Below are 18,864 nucleotides of genomic sequence, written 5' to 3' on the forward strand. Positions count from 1 at the left end.
CGGGAGGCGGAGGTTGAGGTGAGCCGAGATCGTGCCATTGCACTCCAGCCTGGGCAACAAGAGTGAAACTCCGAAAATTTTTTTTGAGACCGAGTTTCTCTCTTGTTGCCCAGGCTGGAGTGCAATGGCACGATCTCGGCTCACCGCAACCTCCGCCTCCCGGGTTCTGGCGATTCTCCTGCCTCAGCCTCCTGAGTGGCTGGGATTACAGGCGTGCGCCAACATGCCCGGCTAATTTTGTATTTTTAGTAGAGACAGGGTTTCTCTGTGTTAGTCCGGTCTCAAACTCCTGACCTCTGGTGATCCACTCACCTCAGCCTCCCAAAGTGCTGGGATTACAAGTGTGAGCCAACGCGCTCAGCCTATTTTATTTTTAAATTTATTATTTTTCTTTTTCTTTTTTTTTTTTTTTTTTTTTTTTTCTTGAGATGGAGTTTCGCTCTTGTTACCCAGGCTGGAGTGCAATGGCACGATCTCGGCTCACTGCAACCTCCTCCTCCTGGGTTCAGGCAAATCTCCTGCCTCAGCCTCCCGAGTAGCTGGGATTACAGGCACGCACCACCATGCCCAGCTAATTTTTTGTATTTTTAGTAGAGACGGGGTTTCACCATGTTGACCAGGATGGTCTCGATCTCTTGACCTCGTGATCCACCCGCCTCGGCCTCCCAAAGTGCTGGGATTACAGGCTTGAGCCACCGCGCCCGGCACTCTTTTTTTTTTTTTGAGATGGACTCTTGCTCTGTCGCCCAGGCTGGAGTGCAGTGGCGCGATCTTGGCTCACTGCAACTTCTGCCTCCTGGGTTCAAGTGATTATCCTGCCTCGGCCTCCTGAGTAGCTGGGATTACAGGTGCCCACCACTGTGCCCAGCTAATTTTTTTTTTTTGTATTTTTAGTAAAGACAGGGTTTTACCATGGTGGCCAGGCTAGTCTCGAACACCTGACCTCGTGATTTGCCCGCCTTGGCCTCCCAAAGTACTGGGAGTACAGGTGTGAGCCACCGTGCTGGGCCTGTATTTCTTTTTTTTTAACTGAGAGACACAGATCAAGTTGCCCTGAATATATGCTCCCCAGAAGAGGACTCTTCTCTAGGATGCTGTACATCTCACTTAGGGCTTGGAGGGGGATCAGGACAGAAGGGGATGAGGCTTGCAGAGGTTCAAGGCCAAGCTAGCCAGCCTGCATTGTTTTCTCACCTGCCAATGGTGGAAGACAGACAGAGAAAAGGCTTGTCCCTGGGTATGAGTCCGGAGATCAGTCTCAAAGCCAAACGAGTCGATGGCTGGGATAAAAGCTTTGATGGTGTACAGAGGGGAGCCTGGGATGGGTGCATCCTGAGTCACATGCCCCCTGAGACAAAAAAATAAAGGCTGAATCTCTAGTTATACAAAGGCCAAAAGACAAGAAGCAATCTGCCATTGGCTGTTCCCAAACGCATCTCAGCCCAGAGTTACCATCAAAGAAAGAGTAAACAAGAATGTTCTACAGAGCAGAAAAGGCTCGGGGCTCTCAGTATAATTCCCTGTGGTCTTGAGTTTTTTTATTTTGGAGAAGGAGTTTTGCTCTTGTTGCCCAGGCTGGAGTGCAATGGCATGATCTTGGTTCACCACAACCTCTGCCTCCCAGGTTCAAGCGATTCTCCTGCCTCAGCCTCCCAAGTAGCTGGGATTACAGGCATGCGTCACCACATGTGGCTAATTTTGTATTTTTAGTAGAGATGGGGTTTCTCCATGTTGGTCAGGCTGGTCTTGAACTCCTGACCTCAGGTGATCCACCCGCCTCAGGTTCCCAAAGTGCTGGAATTACAGGCGTGAGCGACTGCGCCCAGCCTAATTCCCTGTGGAAGTCAAAGTGGCAGGAACCTCTGGAGACGACAGGAGTGGGACAGTGATGGGACATGGGCCCAAAGACATTCCCATCACTGACTTGCCTCAGCACTTCCTCCAAGAGCTCTCTGAGGAGGGGAACCCAAAAGAAACATCAAATTTTAATCTGAAGAAAAGCTGGGGCTTGCCTCACTCTTTTCCTACTTATTTCTGGAAAATCAGCTCTCAGGGTTTCCAGAGTGAAGACGGAATGGGAGGCCAACCCCTCCTCCCTGCAGGAGCCAAGGTGCCTCTTGGTCTGCTCTTGCTCTCAGCACTCTCCCTAATATACCTGGGGCTGCTCACCTGCGCCTGGCCAGGACAGTATAAACCGCAGAGACGCAATCTGCAGGTGCCTGGACCTCTACAAAGTAGTAAGGCTCCATCAGACGAGGAGTGGCCTGCAGCAGAGTGAGAAGAAAGGGTCCTCAGCTTGGGGAAGGCTGGGGGCCTGCAGTCCCAGTTGCTCCTCCTCTTAGTGCCCTGTCCAGTGAAGCAGATGGTCCCCTATAGCCTCATTGTCTTACCATGAGGAAGGCAGAGTAGACAACTCTCCTGGCTGTGGGGATGATCTGGCCCCCGCCGCGGTGCAGGGGCTCCTGGGCAACCACTGCATCCAGAATCTTAAACTTGACGTTCCGAATCACTGTAAAGGAGGTGGGGACAGCTGACTGGAGAGAGGTTCTGGGCCCGCCATGGGGCCATGGCGGAGTAGCAGTCTCCTGTAACACTGCAGTTGTCTTGCAGTCATGAAAGATACGGTACAGAAACCACACGGGAGGTAGGAGCTCTAACTGAATAAGCAAGGCCCATGGCAAAGAGGTCAGAAGTTAAGCAAATGCTCTTAGGGTTTGCTTCAGGCCATGCTCAAACATAGAGCTTTCCTAGAAGTTTATTTCCTTCTGCAGATATTTACATTTTTGTGGATGTAGAATAAATCCCTGTACATTTGGTCCCATAAAGCCCAATCAGGGTCTATAAACCACTCCGATCTCATCATCCCCTTGATATTTCTCCTCAAATATGTCCAGGGCCAAACGCTTCTCAGAAATGAGGAGCAAATGGCCGGGCGCGGTGGCTCAAGCCTGTAATCCCAGCACTTTGGGGGGCCGAGGTGGGTGGATCACGAGGTCAAGAGATCCAGACCATCCTGGTCAACATGGTGAAACTCCGTCTCTACTAAATATACAACAAATTAGCTGGGCATGGTGGCGTGTGCCTGTCATCCCAGCTACTCAGGAGGCTGAGGCAGGAGAATTGCCTGAACCCAGGAGGCAGAGGTTGCGGTGAGCCGAGATCGCGCCATTGCACTCCAGCCTGGGTAACAAGAGCAAAACTCCGTCTCAAAAAAAAAAAAAAAAAAAAGAAATGAGGAGCAAATAACAGTTTAGAAATGACTTAAATTCACAGGCTATACCACATGGATGCACCAGGATAAGGAGGGAGAAGGAAAGAAGTTGGCCTAGGACATGGGACAGTCCTGTGTACCCCAAGCTGCTTCTCCTGCCCAGTTCTAAAGATGGTGAGCCCATCCTACTCATAAGACTGGCTGTAAGGACCCTTGAGGATTGGGGTGGGGGAGTGCTGGTGGACTTACACTCATCACAAAGGGGGCCCTCCCTGGTTCCCCATTGGAAACCTTGAACGATGCTGTCCTTCACTGAACCAAGAAGAGCCTTGTCAACCTATAGAGAAACACGAGACCTCCTTAGCAGTCATCCTGACAACAGCTGAAGCGTTTAGAGGAAGGAGAAGATAGATACGCCTGTAAGAGGATATTGTCCTTCACAAGAGGACACAAAATACGTTTTGCAAATAAACACTTGTAGTTTCTTCCACTCCAGAGGTAAAAGACTGCCACCCGGTTCCCATCAGTTCTGCTGTACCTCGGAGGGCAGAGTATCATCCACCAGAATGTTGGGGCCAGTGGCATCAGGGCCAAAAGCCCAGATGGAACGGGCAGCCAGCAGATCCCAATCATACTTGGTCTGGAAGAACTCTCCTAGCTTCTTCCTGGGGAAAGGAGGAGACAATGGAGCTGTCGGCCAGCTCTGTGATTCGTGGTCCTGGAGCCACAAACCTTGCCTTCCTAGGAGACAGTCACCTCATTCTACCCACTGTGCCCAGGACAAGAGCAAAGGCAAAGATATAAATGCTTCCTAGAAAGATGTGTGCTCTTAGAGACCCAGCAGGTAAGCTGTGGCATCCCTGCTTCCTTTTGACCCTGGTGTCAGAGCCCTGTTCTCACCTGTTCCATGTAATCTGGACCACCTCATTCTCTATGTCCTCTGCCAGGCCCTTCTCCAGAGGCTCAGCAATCATGGTGATCTTGTTCCTGGTCAGAATGGAAATGGGTGGTGAGGAGGGCTAACAGAACAGCAGAAGAGGCATTCCTGAAAAAAGGGTTACAAGATGGATGGCTGAGGAAGTGACATCAGTGAAAGACATGGGTTTCAAGCGTGGTGGCTCAGATCTGTAATCCCAGCACTTTGAGAGGCCAAGGCGGGAGAATCACTCAAACCCAGGAATTTGAGGCTGCAGTGAGCCATGGCTCTCACCACTGTATTCCAGCCTGGGTGACACAGCAAGATACTGCCTCTTAAAAACAAAAAAACAAAAGTACTAACAGCCTGGGCAACAAAGCAACAGACCCCAGCTCTATAAAAAATCAGTCAGCTGTGGTTAGCACACCTGTAGTCCTAGCTACTTGGGAGGCTAAGGCAGGAGGATCGCTTGAGCTGGGGAGGTTGAGGCTGCAGTGAGCCGTGATGGCACTTCCGTAATCCAGCCTGGATGACAGAGTGAGACCCTATCTCAAGAGAGGAAAAAAAAAAAAAAAAAGCCACAGGATGGGGCAAGGGAGAGCAAAAAGGGCAAAGCGCTTATCTTCTTTCTTCATTTGAATCCCCTGGTCTTTTTTTTTTTTTTTTTTGAGACGGAGTTTCGCTCTTGTTACCCAGGCTGGAGTGCAATGGCGCGATCTCGGCTCACCGCAACCTCCGCCTCCTGGGTTCAGGCAATTCTCCTGCCTCAGCCTCCTGAGTAGCTGGGATTATAGGCACACGCCACCATGCCCAGCTAATTTTTTGTATTTTTAGTAGAGACGGGGTTTCACCATGTTGACCAGGTTGGTCTCGATCTCTCGACCTCGTGATCCACCCGCCTCGGCCTCCCAAAGTGCTGGGATTACAGGCTTGAGCCACCGCGCCCGGCCGAATCCCCTGGTCTTTAAAAAAGAAAAGTTTAGGCTGGGCACAGTGGCTCATGCCTGTAATCCCAGCACTTTGGGAGGATGAGGTGGGCGGACTGCTTGAGGTCAGGGGTTCAATATCAGCATGGGCAACATGGCAAAACCCTGTCTCTACTAAAAATACAAAAACTTAGCCAGGTGTGCTGGTGTGCGCCTGTAATCCCAGCTACTCGGGAGGCCAAAACATGAGAATCATTTGAATCTGGAAGGCAGAGGCTGTAGTGAGCCGAGATCATGCCACTGCACTCCAGCCTGGGCAAAACAACAAGACTCTGTCTCATAAAAAAAAAAAAAAAAGAAAGAAAGAAGAAGTAAGGTTTAAGATGGGCATGGTGGCTTACACCTATAATCCCAACACTTTGGGAGGCCAGAGTGGGAGGAATGCTTGAGCCCAAGAGTCTAAGACCAGTTTAGGCAAAAAAACCAAAACAAACAAAAACAAGTGGCACGGCGTGTACCACAGTCCCAGCTGCTTGGGAGGACTGCTTAAGCCCCCGCAAGTTCAGGCTGCACTCCAGCCTGTGTCAAAAAAACCAAAAACCAAAAAAGGAGCAAGGTTTGGAGAAAAGTTTCAAGATGGTCATTTTACAGAGGCTAAGTGGCACTTATGAGAGAATACTCAAGGTAAATAATCCCATGGCACTGTGTTCAAAGGCAGAAGGGTGAGAGGGCTGGAGTATAACTCAAGTATTCTAAGAACCCCCCATTCCGAGCTGTAGAGGTCTCTCTGTGCACAGTGCTCACGGTCGGGGGTGGAGGTGGCAGATAAAGGAAAGAGAATATCCTGGAGGCTGCAGTCCTGGGGACACTGTGCTCCCAGCTTACTTCTTATTAGGCGTTTCAGCAAAGCACTTGAGGGAGGATGTTTCCACCACCGTCTCACAAAACGTGACAACTGGGTCAGCCACCTGGGAAATAGAAAATAAATTACTGAATCAAGGTCTAATTTTGTTGGAAGGACAACCTTTTACCTAAGGGAATTCAGAAGCTCCCTTGACGCTACCTCTGTGAAAACCCCAACTGCCTTAATCAGCACAAGTGACAAGTACAGCAGCAGGTTCAAAGAGCTGTCCATACCATCACCAAAAAGCCTGAGAAAACTTACTGTAGTAAAGAAATTAAGACTCCTGAGCCAAGAGCAAGTGGGGTATCACATTAGGGCCTTAATTCTAGTCTTCTAAGGTACCTCTCAACATCCATTCAGCCATCCACCACCATTCACTGAACAACCCCCATGGGTCTGACAGAGCTGGTGCTAGAGACCCACTGGTGTGCACCCGTGCCATTCTCAACATTCTCAACCCACAAAGTCTGAGTGCACAGCTCTGCCCTGAAGCCCCCACGTGGTCTGCTGCCTGGGAAACCTAGGGTTTTCCATGATACCGATCCTTCCTGGGAACATCAGTCGAAGAGTCTAAGACAGGTATTGAGGGTACTTGTCCCCAACACCACAGGGTCTTGGAGAAAGTACATCTCAACTAGGACACAGAGGCCAAGCAACACATGGCTTGAGAGGCTACGTCAAGGCTTGACAAAGAATCTACGAGAGCCAGTCCCCACTCTCTCCTTGAAACCACCCACTGTGAGACCTAATCACCACCCATGGGTTAATCATGCAATTATTTCCCTAGCAAGAATAACTTTGGCTTGGGAGCCTTTTCTTTTTCTTTTTTTTTTTTTGAGACGGAGTTTTCGCTCTTGTTACCCAGGCTGGAGTGCAATGGCGCGATCTCGGCTCACTGCAACCTCTGCCTCCTGGGTTCAGGCAATTCTCCTGCCTCAGCCTTAGTAGCTGGGATTACAGGCACGCAACACCATGCCCAGCTAAATTTTTTGTATTTTTAGTAGAGACGGGGTTTCACCACGTTGACCAGGATGGTCTCGATCTCTTGACCTCGTGATCCACCCGCCTCAGCCTCCCAAAGTGCTGGGATTACAGGCGTGAGCCACCGTGCCCGGCCTCCCTTTTATTTTTTTTAATTTATTTTTCTTTTTCTACCCAGATTATTATTTTTTTTTTTTTGAGACAGAGTCTCACCGTGTCTGGTGTACAATGGTTCGATCTCAGCTCACCGCAACCTCCACCTCCCAGGTTCAGGTAATTCTCCTGTCTCAGTCTCCTGACTAGCTGGGATAACAGGTGACTGCCACCATGACTGGCTAATTTTTGTGTTTTTAGTAGATACAGGGTTTCACCATGTTGTTCAGGCTGGTCTTGAACTCCTGACCTCAAGCAATCCAACTGCCTTGGTCTCCCAAAGTGCTGGGATTACAGGCGTGGGCCACGGGGCTCGGCCTATTTTATTACTTTTCAATGTATTTATTTATTTATTTTCTCTCTTTTTTCCTAATACCTAAAAAGAAAATACACATGGGAATTTATTTATTTATTTATTTTTTGAGACAGAGTCTCACTCCATCACTGGGTGCCAGGCTGGAGTGCAGTGGCGTAACCTTGGCTCACTGCAACCTCCACCTTCTGGGTTCAAGCAATTCTCTTGCCTCAGCCTCCCGAGTAGCTGGGACTACAGGCGTGCACCACCACGCCCAGCTACTTTTTTTGTATTTTTAGTAGAGACGGGGTTTCACCCTGTTGGTCGGGATGGTCTCGATCTCTTGACCTCGTGATCTGCCCACCTCGGCCTCCCAAAGTGCTGGGATTACAGGCTTGAGCCACCGCGCCCGGCCTTATTTTTTGAGACAGGGTCTTGCTCTGTCACCCATGCTACAGTGCAGTGGCTTGATCATAGCTCATTGCAGCCTCAAACTGCTGGGCTCAAACAATCCTCTTGCCTCAGCCTCTGGAGTAGCTGGAACTACAGGTGCAAGCCACCATGCCTAATTTTTATTTTTTAGTTTTTTAAGACAGGGTATGACTCCATTTCAAAAAGGAGAGCAATGACACAATCATTGCACACTGTAGCCATGATCTCCTAGGCTCAGGCTGGAGAGCAATGGCACAATCACAGTTCATTGCAGCCTCAACCTTCTAGGCTCAGGTAATCCTACCACTTAAGCTCCCGAGTAGCTGGACTACAGGTATGTGCCACTGCACTGGGCCAGTTTGTGGAGACGAGGTTTCACTATGGTACCCAGACTGGTCTCAAATTAGGCTCAAGTGATTCTCCCACCTCACCCTCCCAAAGTGCTGGGATTACAGGCATGGGCCACCATGCCTGGCCTGGCTAATTTTTTAATTTTAATTTTTGTAGAGACAGGGTCTCACTTTGTTGCTCAGGTTGGTCTTGAATTCCTGGCTTCAAGCAATCCTCCCACCTTGGCCTCCCCAAGTGCTGGGAGTGAGCCACCAAGCATGGCTGAGCCTTGATTTTAAACGTATGACACAGCAGAAAGGAGCAAACCAGTTCTCAAAAACCTTCCCATATAAGAAGTAACAGATCATGGTTTTCACAAACATGTGTACACTCTCTTCCCTTGGAGCTTCCTGGGAATTCAAGGATTTGGTCACTTGTCAAAGTCTAGATTGTAAACCCAGCTCCTGGCCAGACACTGCTCTACCTTGATGTCTATCTCCGAGTACATCTTCCGCAGATCATGCATCACACAGTCTAGGTAGAGCTCCCCGGTGCCCAGGATCACATGCTCGCCAGACTCCTCCACCTGCAACACAATAGTCCTGGCAGTCACAGCCTGGCTTCTCTTATGCCAGCAACAGCACATGCAAACAAAATCAAGGCCAGAGCCCACAAGAAGGTGCTTATCATAAACTACTTAGCATCTGTTCCAGCCTCTTCAAGGTTCAGTGAGGAGCATCTGCCCATGAGCGGGTCCTCAAGACACCAGACCGCTCAGCACAGTGCTACTAGGTGTGAAGTCAATGATTTAATTCCCATTTTAATGATTTAGGTCAAACTCTACCCTACATCCATGGACGTGAGCTAGCTTTTTAGTCCTCCTGGCCAGCTACCTGGAAAGGTCACTGGCAGGCTCATAGTGCACAAGGATCAGAGTAATAGCTTAACAGCTCACTTTTCCTTCTCTTCTCTAGAGAATCAATTTAAAGTACACTCATTAAGAAATATATATTTTTTTCTAGCTAAAGACATGGGGAACATACACATACACACACACACACTTGTCCTGCTTTCAAATGACAAGTCACAGATTATCTCTCTCTCACACACACACACACACACACACACACACACATACACACACGTCTTGTCCTGCCTTCACATAATAGCCACAGGCTGAGATTTCTCCTGACATAGGTTGCTGGAAGCAGCAGGTCACAGACACGAAGTGGCGTGCTGCTCCGCCCACTCAGCTGGGGATAGTGGGGCTCAGCAGCTGCTGCAGACCATGGGCATACCTTAGTGGTGAGGGATGGATAGCTCTTGTTGACCTTGCGCAGGCCATCAAGCATCTTGGGTAGCTCTGAGGGGTTGACTGGCTCCACAGCAATCTTGATAACAGATGTGGTATTGAACTTCAAGGGCCGGAAAATCTGAGCCTGAGATCCAAAGCACAAAGGATTGAGGGCAACTGCATGAGCAGGCACAGAAAGTACAGAGGTACGAGAGGAACAGAGGACTTGCTTAGGATCAGACTATGTATTCCCCAACCAGGAGCCTGGGGCTGTGTGGGGGTAACCCGAAGGACCACTTCTTCCCAGGTATTCTGGCAGAACAAAGGGAGTAGGAAAAGAATAAAAGGCACCTGTCCTAATTCCTAGCACCTGAGCCGAGTACAGGGAGAATCCAACAGGGTCATATCAAGAAAGCTAAGCATAGAACCAGGACGTGGCAATGACTCTGGTTCAGTCCCCTGTTTGTTGCTCATGTGCGTCCATGGGACCATCTAGCGGAAGCCAACCCAGTTGGTCTCTTCAGAAACTCTACCTCCTCATTGCCTCGGGGTTCAGTTATGGTTGCTGTCTTCACAATTGGTTGATCAACACCTTCAATCAGAACCCAGTTGCCAGCAGGAACACGGTTTACCTCAATGTGGTACCTGTGGTCCAATAAGCAGCAGTGACACTTAGGTGGAGCATGCATTCCTTTTTTTTTTTTGAGACAGGATCTCACTTTGTTACCAGGCTGGAGTGCAGTGGCACAATCTTGGCTCACTGCACCCTCAAACTTCCAAGGTTCCAGTGATCCTTCTACCTCAGTCCTCCAAGTAGCTGGCACTATAGGCATATGCTACCATACAAATAAATAAATTTTTGTATTTATTGTAAAGACAGGCTTTTGCCATGTTATCCAGGCTGGTCTTGAACTCCTGAGCTCAAGTAATCCTCCTGCCTCAGCCTCCCAAACTGCTAGGATTACAGGTGTGAACCACCACACCTGACCTATTGTACAAAAATTTACTGAGTACCTGCTACATGCCAAGAACAGGGGTAAGCAAAACAGTTACACTCTAGCAGAGGAGAGGTATAATAAACTATCATTATCCACACATGCATGTGGTTACAAACTGATGAGTGTCATGAAAAAAAAGGACAAGGTATTTATGTGAGGACCTAACAGGAAAATCTTACTCCAACTGGAGGCTCATGGTAAAAAGTTGCTGCCCAAGGTGTCGACTGTACGGGGCTACCAAAGCATCACAGAAGACTGAGCGGTGGCTCACGCCTGTAATCCCAGCACTTTGGGAGGCCGAGGCGGGCAGATCACCTGAGATCAGGAGTTCAAGACCAGTCTGGCCAATACGGTAAAACCTCATCTCTATCAAAAATATAAAAAATTAGCCGGATGTGGTGGCGCATGCCTATAATCCCAGCTACCCGGGAAGCTGAGGCAGGAGAATCTCTCAAACCCGGGAAGCAGAGGTTGCAATGACCTAAGATCATGCCACTGCACTCCAGCCTGGGCAACAGAGTGAGACTCTGTATTTAAAAGAAAGAAAGAAAAGAAAGAAAAAAAAAAAGGCATCACAGAAAAATTCCACTTTCCCAGCTCTTCAAATATGCTGCCTTTTGGCATTTAGGGTGGATTTGGCAAAAGGGGCCATCATAGAGGCAGAGTAGCCACCTTAGGGAACATGAATGCCTGACTTGTCAACTGGGAAACCAAACTCACAAACTGACAAGGAGCCCAGAGGCCCAAGCTGAGTTTGACTCTGCAGATTGGGATGCCACAAGGGATCCAGTGAAGTCTTCTCTCTTGGTCAAAGAGTAGACAGTGGAGGTAGGGAAACAATTTCTTTTGGGAAGCAACACAAAGATTATGACTTAAGGAACACAGGAGAGGAAATGAAAAGAGGAGGGTTAAAATGAGTAACAATGGAAATCATGTTACAAAAGTTCACACAAGCATCGTGCTTTCAAAAGGGCTTTAAGGCCAGGTGTGGTGGCTCATGCCTATAATCCCAACACGTTGAGAGGCCAAGGTGGGAGGATAGCTTGAGCCCAGGAGTTTGAGACCAGCCAGGACAATATAGTGAGACTGTCTCTATAAAATTTTTTTTTAAATTAGCCAGACGTGGTGGTGTGTGCTTGTAGTTCCAGCTACTCGGGAGGCTGAAGTGGAAGGATTACTTAAGCCCAGGAGGCGGAAGTTGCAGTGAGCTGAGATTGTGCCACTATACCACTGCACTTTGGCCTAGGAAACAAGAGTGCGACCCTGTCTCAAAACAAACAAACAAGGCTTACCAAAAAAGTTCACCCAAGCCCCCCAAAGTGCAAAGGCAAAGCTTCTGGCACTATTCCAACAATAGCTGTCTTTGGCCCCAGCAAATCTTGGTAGGAAGAACTAGAAGTCAACAGACCTGCGGAGGGAGGGCCACTTGACTCCCTCTCGCATGGAGCCTTGCAACTACTTCCAAGGAGGATCACCCCTTCCAGCTCCTTGGGGGCAATCCCTGGACAGACACAAAGGCATACCCCTGGGACTCTGGTTGGCGGTACCTGGCCACAGAGATCCAAAGGCGGCCCACGGTGCATATCTGAGAGTCCTCCTCATCCTCCAGGGTGTAGTTCTCCCCAAGTACTTTCACAGGCTGCCCAGCATGAATGGTGCCACTCAGCACCCGGCCAAAGGCGTGGAACTGAACTCCATCGTCTGTGCTGTACATCTTAGTAGTGTGGCACATCAGGGGGCCCTGGAAGAGAAAACAGAGTGCAGCTTCGGCCACATCTACCTTCTGGGGAAGTACCACTCCCCACCATTTTCCTTGACAGCAAGTACATGAGCTCCATGGGAAACAGAAAAAGATGAGGCAATATCATCTTCAAACTACGCTCTATCCCATCTCTCTAAGGAGGGTGAACGGGACACATGGCAGAGCAAAAATATTCTCTTCCTTTTTTGGGGAGGATAAATGCATTGAGGAAGAGACACAGATTTAGGATGGCAGCCCGGCGCTGTGAACGAGACTACTTACTAGCCCAAATTTCCTCTTAAGATGTAACTCAATTCTCTACTGCCTGTGTATTCGTGATGAGAAACTAGACGGCCTAAGAAATGGCTGGGAAGGATGTTTTTAAAAGCCAGGACTGACAAGATTAGCTACCATTTGTTGAATCTTTAGTATCTGCCAGGCAACATGCTGAACACAACTGTAACTCTTCCTTCATCTTTTTTTTTTTTTTTTTTTTTTTTTTGAGACGGAGTTTCGCTCTTGTTACCCAGGCTGGAATGCAATGGCGCGATCTCGGCTCACGGCAACCTCCGTCTCCTGGGTTCAGGCAATTCTCCTGTCTCAGCCTCCTGACTAGCTGGGATTACAGGCACGCGCCACCATGCCCAGCTAATTTTTTGTATTTTTAGTAGAGACGGGGTTTCACCATGTTGACCGGGATGGTCTCGATCTCTTGACCTCGTGATCCACCCACCTTGGCCTCCCAAAGTGCTGGGATTACAGGCTTGAGCCACTGTGCCCGGCCTTCTTCCTTCATCTTATTTAATTCTCCTAACAACCACTCACATTTTATTACGCTCATGTTATAGACCAAGGGCTTGAGGCTCAGAAACTGTGAGTAACGTTCCCAAGGTCACAGTACTATAAGCGGCAACATCAGCCTTTGTATTCAGGCCTGACTGTGCTCATGGGGATGGGGAGGCAAGGGTGGGAAAGAGGGCATTACTCCTGTGACCAGAAATCAGTATCCTCACAAAGGAAGGGAACACAAATCAGAGAACCGGGAAGCCATGTGGCCTTACATCAGGGTCACAGTCACTCATGGCCTCGCCGAGGTCGGAGTCCACACCGCCCGTGTAGGTGTGCTCGATCTTGGGCTTGGCGCCCACCTTCGGAGAAGGAATATGCTGCACACACATGTCCACAAAGCCTGTGGATGGAGACGAGAAAGCCATTACTACAGCTCTCCCAGGGAGCAGCGAGTGGGAGTTACTGAACCATTCACAACGGTCAGAAAGCTAAGTGCGGGGACTGATTTGTTAGCTCTAAAAGCTCTGGCACTATGATTCCAGGAGTGAAGTAATAGCCTGCTTCCTGGGAGTGTGCTGCTAAAAGATTTGGAGTCACTCTGATGCTGAAAAATAGCAAGAAGCAGTCATCAGTGGTACACGGTTCTTTGGAACTCGGCTGACAAAAAGTTTAAAGTACATGAATCTATGAACTTTTATTGGATATATGCATTTACATGAAACTAAATAAGCATCCCATCTAACATCTACTTAAAACAATTCCCAATCTGACTCCCATTGAGAAACACTGCATGCATTTCTATTCAGTAAGTCACTCTGTTTTCTGAACACATTAATAAACCATACAAGAGGGAACCCCTATGAGCACATTAGGATAGGCGTGTCTGCCTTCAATTGGTATCTGGTGTGTCAGATTGATGGGCAGATCATCAATAAGCTATTAAAACTATGCACCTTAGGGGTCCAGACACCTAATCCCCACCAGACTTAGACAGAGACCGTTGAGAAGACCCCTAGCCATTACCCTTTCCAACTCCCAGATTTTACAGATTATAAATCAGAGTCATGAAGAATTAGATGGCTGGCCCAGGATCATCTTGTGGAATGGCCAGGGCAGGATCGAGACAGACTCAGGTGGTTTTTCAACCAGTCCAGAGCTCTTTCTCCTGTATTACCTTTCTCTGTAACTAACCCAAGTCTCCCAAGTCCTAGCCTAGTGCTTTTTGCACTATTTCATACCACCTAAGCGTCCCCCTCCCGACCTCGCCCTGGAAAATATACCAGAACCACAGAGGTTGCCTCCCCATCTCATTTCCTTGAGCACTCATCCTGGCAGGAAAATGTAATTCTTTTTAGGTCCCAAGATGCAATGTGTACCACCATCCACTAAGGAACGCAGCTAGGAAAGAACAACAGTGTTCTGCATCCCAATCTGTGGTTTGCTGAAAAGAACCTCAGATTGTGGATCACAAGGTAAGGAATTCAAGACCAGCCTGGCCAAGATGGTGAAACCCCGTCTCTACTAAAAATACAAAAATTAGCCAGCTGTGGTGGCCTTTGCCTGTAATCCCAGCTACTGAGGTTGAGGCAGGGAATTCCTTGAACCCAGTAGGTGGAGGTTGTAGTGAGCTGAGATCACATCACTGCACTCCAGCCAGGGAGACAGAGCAAGACTCTGTCTCAAAACAAAACAAAACCAAGGGGAAAAAAAAGAAAAAGAAAAAGAAAAGATCCTCGTATCTCTGACCACCACTACAGGGTAAGAAAAAGTTGCTAACTGTGGCAGGGCACAAGGATGACAGAGTTAAGGGGCCATGAGCACATGACTACCTGTGAACTCGCCAAAAAACTTTTTGCAGACCAGCCTGAGCAGAGGGCGGATGTTCAGCTTCAGCTCCTCCTTCGTCAGGTGGATGCCAAGCTCGTCCAGGGTCCGCGGGAGGCTGGTGTCCACATCACCTACAACCTGTGAGGATACAAAACACCACGTCAGCTGTAGTGAGAGCCTGAGTGTGGTGTTAGAAGGAGACAAAGGAAAGCCAAAGGAATATCTGAAAAACTACTGCACAAGGCTCTCTTCTATGGAGAGAAAGCTCTTGGCAAGGACAGAAGTTTGGTTTCAGCGGCATCTCTGCTACCTACCCTTGAAACCATAGGCAAAGCCAATTTGGTTACATCCCCATCCCAGCCAATAAACCAAGCACTCAGACTGACGCCAAGTGCTGCCCCCTGGTGTCTGAAAAGCAGCATCTCATCCCATTCAGGAACTCCCTCACCTATTACCTCACCTATTAAATAGAAGTCTATCTGAGATTTCTCAAGATTTAGAGGATCAGTGTGCACTGGAAGGAACCAAAAAAGGTCCTCTGGCTGTGGATCCTGTCAGGGCAGGACCAAGCTAAATCATTCGCAGCAGACTCAAGGTATCTGCTGAGGCCGGCTCTATAAATTTTCTTTATTAATCCATTCCAGTCTGACATGTGATACTAAGTATTTTTCAGCACAAATAACTTTTAATCTCCATTTTATCTTGTTGCTAGGTTTTGCTGTTTTGTCCACTGGAATGGCCACACACATTTTGTGTATGTGTGTGTCCACTGTGCTTATTAAACACCTGCATATTTTATTACTGTTTTGGGAGAAAAGTCTGTATGAAAATTCCTGCAATTTTTACCCTTTTAGTCCTATCTTTTAGGCAATACAAATTCATATACATGTCATGTTATGTCCTTCTTTTTTGAGACAGGGTCTCTGTCATCCAGGCTGGAGTGCAGTGGTGTGATCATGACTCACTGCAACCTCTGCCTCCCAGGCTGAAGTGATTCTCCTGCCTCAGCCACTCAAGTAGCTGGGACTACAGGCACACACCACCACACCGGCTAATTCTATTTTGTGTGGAGATACAAGGTTTAGCCATGTTGTCCAGGCTGGTCTTGAACTCCTGATCTCAAGTGATCTGCCCACCGGGATCTCCCAAAGTGCTGAGATTGCAGGTGTGAGTGAGCCACCACATCCGGCCACGTTATATTATCTGCTTCACAGCATTCCACATGCTGAACTAAATCCTTACCATTTCCTGACAAATTATTTCAATCTGACAAACATCACATACTGTACAAACACACGAATGTAGTTTTGTTTTTTTTTTTTCTGAGAAAGGGTCTCGCTCTGTCAATCAGCCTGGAATGCAGTGGTGTGATCACGGATCACGGCAGCTTTGACCTCCAGGGGTTCAAGCGATCCTCTGGCCTCAGCCTCCTGAGTAGCTGGGACCACAGGTGCACACCACCACTCCCAAATGATTTTTTGTTGTTGTTGAGACGGAATCTTGCTGGTTCACCCAGGCTGGAGTGCAGTGGCACGATCTTGGCTCACTGTAGCCTCTGCCTCCCGAGTAGCTGGGATTACAGGCATGAGCCACCACGCCTGGCTAATTTTTCTATTTTCAGTAGAGATGGGGTCTCACCACATTGGCCAGATTGTTCTTGAACTCCTGACCTCAGGTGATCCACCTGCCTCAGACTCCCAAAGTGCTGGGACTACAGGCATGAGCCACCGAGCCTGGACTGATGCTTACTGTTAGCAGAGAAAAGGTCTCACTATGTTGCCTAGGCTGGTCTTGAGCTCCTGGGCTCAAGTGATCCTCCAGCCTCAGCTTCCCAAAGTGTCTGGATTACAGGCCTGAGCCACTGTGCCCAGTTCAAACATGCTTTTAGTGGCTGCAAAGTACTTCATTTTATGAGATGTACCATCATTCATTTAATCAGATTAATGAGCATAATTAACTGACAAACATTTAACTTATTTCCAGTTTTTTTTCTTTTCCTGCTCTTACAAACAATGCTATAAACTAGGGTGGTGGGCTCCTGCCTGTAATCCCAGCACTTTGGGAGGCAGAGGCAGGAGGATCACTTGAGGCCAGAAGTTTGAGACCTGCTTGGGCATCATGGTGAGACCTATCTTTACAAAAAATTTTTAAAAAGTGAGCCAGGTATGGTAGCTTGCACCTGCTGTTCTGGCTTCTCAGGAGGCTGGGGTGGGAGGATTGCTGAAACCTAGGAGTCTGAAGTGGCAGTGAGCTATGATTGTGCTATTGCACTCCAGCCTGGATGACAGAGCAGGACTCTATCTCTAAAAGACAAAAACAACCAACCACCAAAAATGCTGTAAAGAACACTTTGATTTATATAAATAATGAGGACTTTCACAATTATAACTGCAAGTTAAATTCCCATTAACTGAGGACCGGGCGTGGTGGCTCACACCTGTAATCCCAGCACTTTGGGAGGCAGAAGTGGGCAGAGCACCTGAGGTCGGGAGTTCAAGACCAGCCTAGCCAACATGGTGAAACCCCATCTCTACTAAAAACACAAGAATTAGCTGGGTGTGGTGGCAGGCGCCTGTAATCCCAGCTACTCGGGAGGCTGAGGCAGGAGAATTGCTTGAACCCAGGAGACAGGTTGTAGTGGGCCGAGATCAAGTCACTGCACTCCAGCCTGGGGGAGAAGAGTTCGACTTCGTCTCAAAACAAAACAAAAACAGTAACTGAAATGATTAGTTCTGTGTCACATTGTTCTCAACAGTCAAGATCTGTTCACAAACCTGCTCTAGGAGAAGCCTTTTCTTTTCTTTTTTGAGACAGAGTCTCACTCTGTTGCCAGGCTGGAATGTGGTGTGCAGTGGCATGATCTTGGCTCACTGCAACCTCCACCTCCCTGGTTCAAGAGATTCTCCTGCCTCAGCCTCCCAAACAGCTGGGACTACAGGCACACACAACCATGCCCTGCTAATTTTTGTATTTTTAGTAGAGATGGGGTTTCACCATGTTGGCCAGGATGGTCTCAATCTCTTGACCTCATCAGGTGCCTGCCTTGGCCTCCCAAAGTGCTGGGATTACAGGCATGAGTCACTGTGCTTGGCCTAGGAGAAGCCTTTTCTTTTATACCTTCTCCCTTTGATTTTTTTTCCCTTTTTTTGGAGATGTAGGTCTTGCCCTGTTGCCCAGGCTGGAATGCAGTGGTGCAATCTCAGCTCACTGCAACCTCTGCCTCCTGGTTCAAGAAATTCTCTTCCCTCAGCCTCCTGAGTAGCTAGGACTACAGGCACCCGACACCACGCCCAGCTAATTTTCTGTATCTTAGCAGAGATGAGGTTTCACCATGTTGCCCAGGCTGGTCTCAAACTCCTGAGCTCAGGCAATCTGCCCACCTCGGCCTCCCAAAATGCTAGTTATTACAAGCATAAGCCACTGTGCCCAGCCCCTTTCCTTTTATTTTAATAGCCCTTGGAGTACCATAGTGTTCTGGATCCAGAAAATCACTTCTTGAACAACTGGTAACCAGTAGCCACCATTTATACTTAATGTAAAACTGGGCAGGTTTAGGGACAGAGTGAAGTGTGAGTTCACCAGCTCTTCCACACTGCACTTAGAAGAGCAGATGTGAACCCAGTGTGGCCTGACACACTCACCTGGGCGAGGATCTTATAAAGGGGCTCCAAGATAAACTCCACGAAACTTCTCTGGGAGCTGCTAGTTGGGGCCTTTTTGGTGAACTTTCGCCTAAAAGGAAAAATAAGAGTTCTGATGACCCAGTGAAGGAAGGGCACTATCACTGATCCCAAGAGGCTTGTCTAAGTGCTGAATCTGAACAGGAGCCCAGGGGAGGAATGTGTGTGTGACTGTAAAGTTTCCAAAGACAGATTCCTGGAAGGATACATGGTTATGACTCTCCTGCATGCCTGAGCTGAGCTGTAAAGATTTCAGGAAAAACAGGCTCTCACCAGATCAGAGTTTAGGAAGCCAACCCATTTAGGGGAGGAAAGACAGCAGCTTACGTTTAAGAAAAAAGTTGGCATTTAATCTTTGTACTCTTTCTCTATCTGTTCTCACTTACT

The 18,864-nt window shown here is 48.3% G+C and overlaps 1 protein-coding gene across 1 annotated transcript in view; it reads right to left on the reverse strand.

Annotated features, from left to right (window-relative positions):
• EFTUD2 (elongation factor Tu GTP binding domain containing 2) overlaps positions 1-18,864 on the reverse strand; it is a 57,608-nt gene that overhangs the window by 1,211 nt on the left and 37,533 nt on the right. Inside the window, exons 13-26 of the mRNA XM_003943581.4 lie at positions 18,439-18,529; positions 14,800-14,935; positions 13,243-13,370; positions 11,988-12,181; positions 9,976-10,087; positions 9,447-9,587; positions 8,633-8,734; positions 5,939-6,021; positions 4,112-4,198; positions 3,750-3,876; positions 3,461-3,548; positions 2,391-2,509; positions 2,170-2,264; positions 1,195-1,348 (exon numbers count right to left, since the gene is read on the reverse strand). Coding sequence (XP_003943630.1) covers positions 1,195-1,348; positions 2,170-2,264; positions 2,391-2,509; positions 3,461-3,548; positions 3,750-3,876; positions 4,112-4,198; positions 5,939-6,021; positions 8,633-8,734; positions 9,447-9,587; positions 9,976-10,087; positions 11,988-12,181; positions 13,243-13,370; positions 14,800-14,935; positions 18,439-18,529 — 1,657 coding nt within the window. The remainder of the gene's footprint in view (positions 1-1,194; positions 1,349-2,169; positions 2,265-2,390; positions 2,510-3,460; positions 3,549-3,749; positions 3,877-4,111; positions 4,199-5,938; positions 6,022-8,632; positions 8,735-9,446; positions 9,588-9,975; positions 10,088-11,987; positions 12,182-13,242; positions 13,371-14,799; positions 14,936-18,438; positions 18,530-18,864) is intronic.

This window comes from Saimiri boliviensis, chromosome 17, assembly GCF_048565385.1.
Source record: "Saimiri boliviensis isolate mSaiBol1 chromosome 17, mSaiBol1.pri, whole genome shotgun sequence".
Taxonomy (NCBI): Eukaryota; Metazoa; Chordata; class Mammalia; order Primates; family Cebidae; genus Saimiri; species Saimiri boliviensis.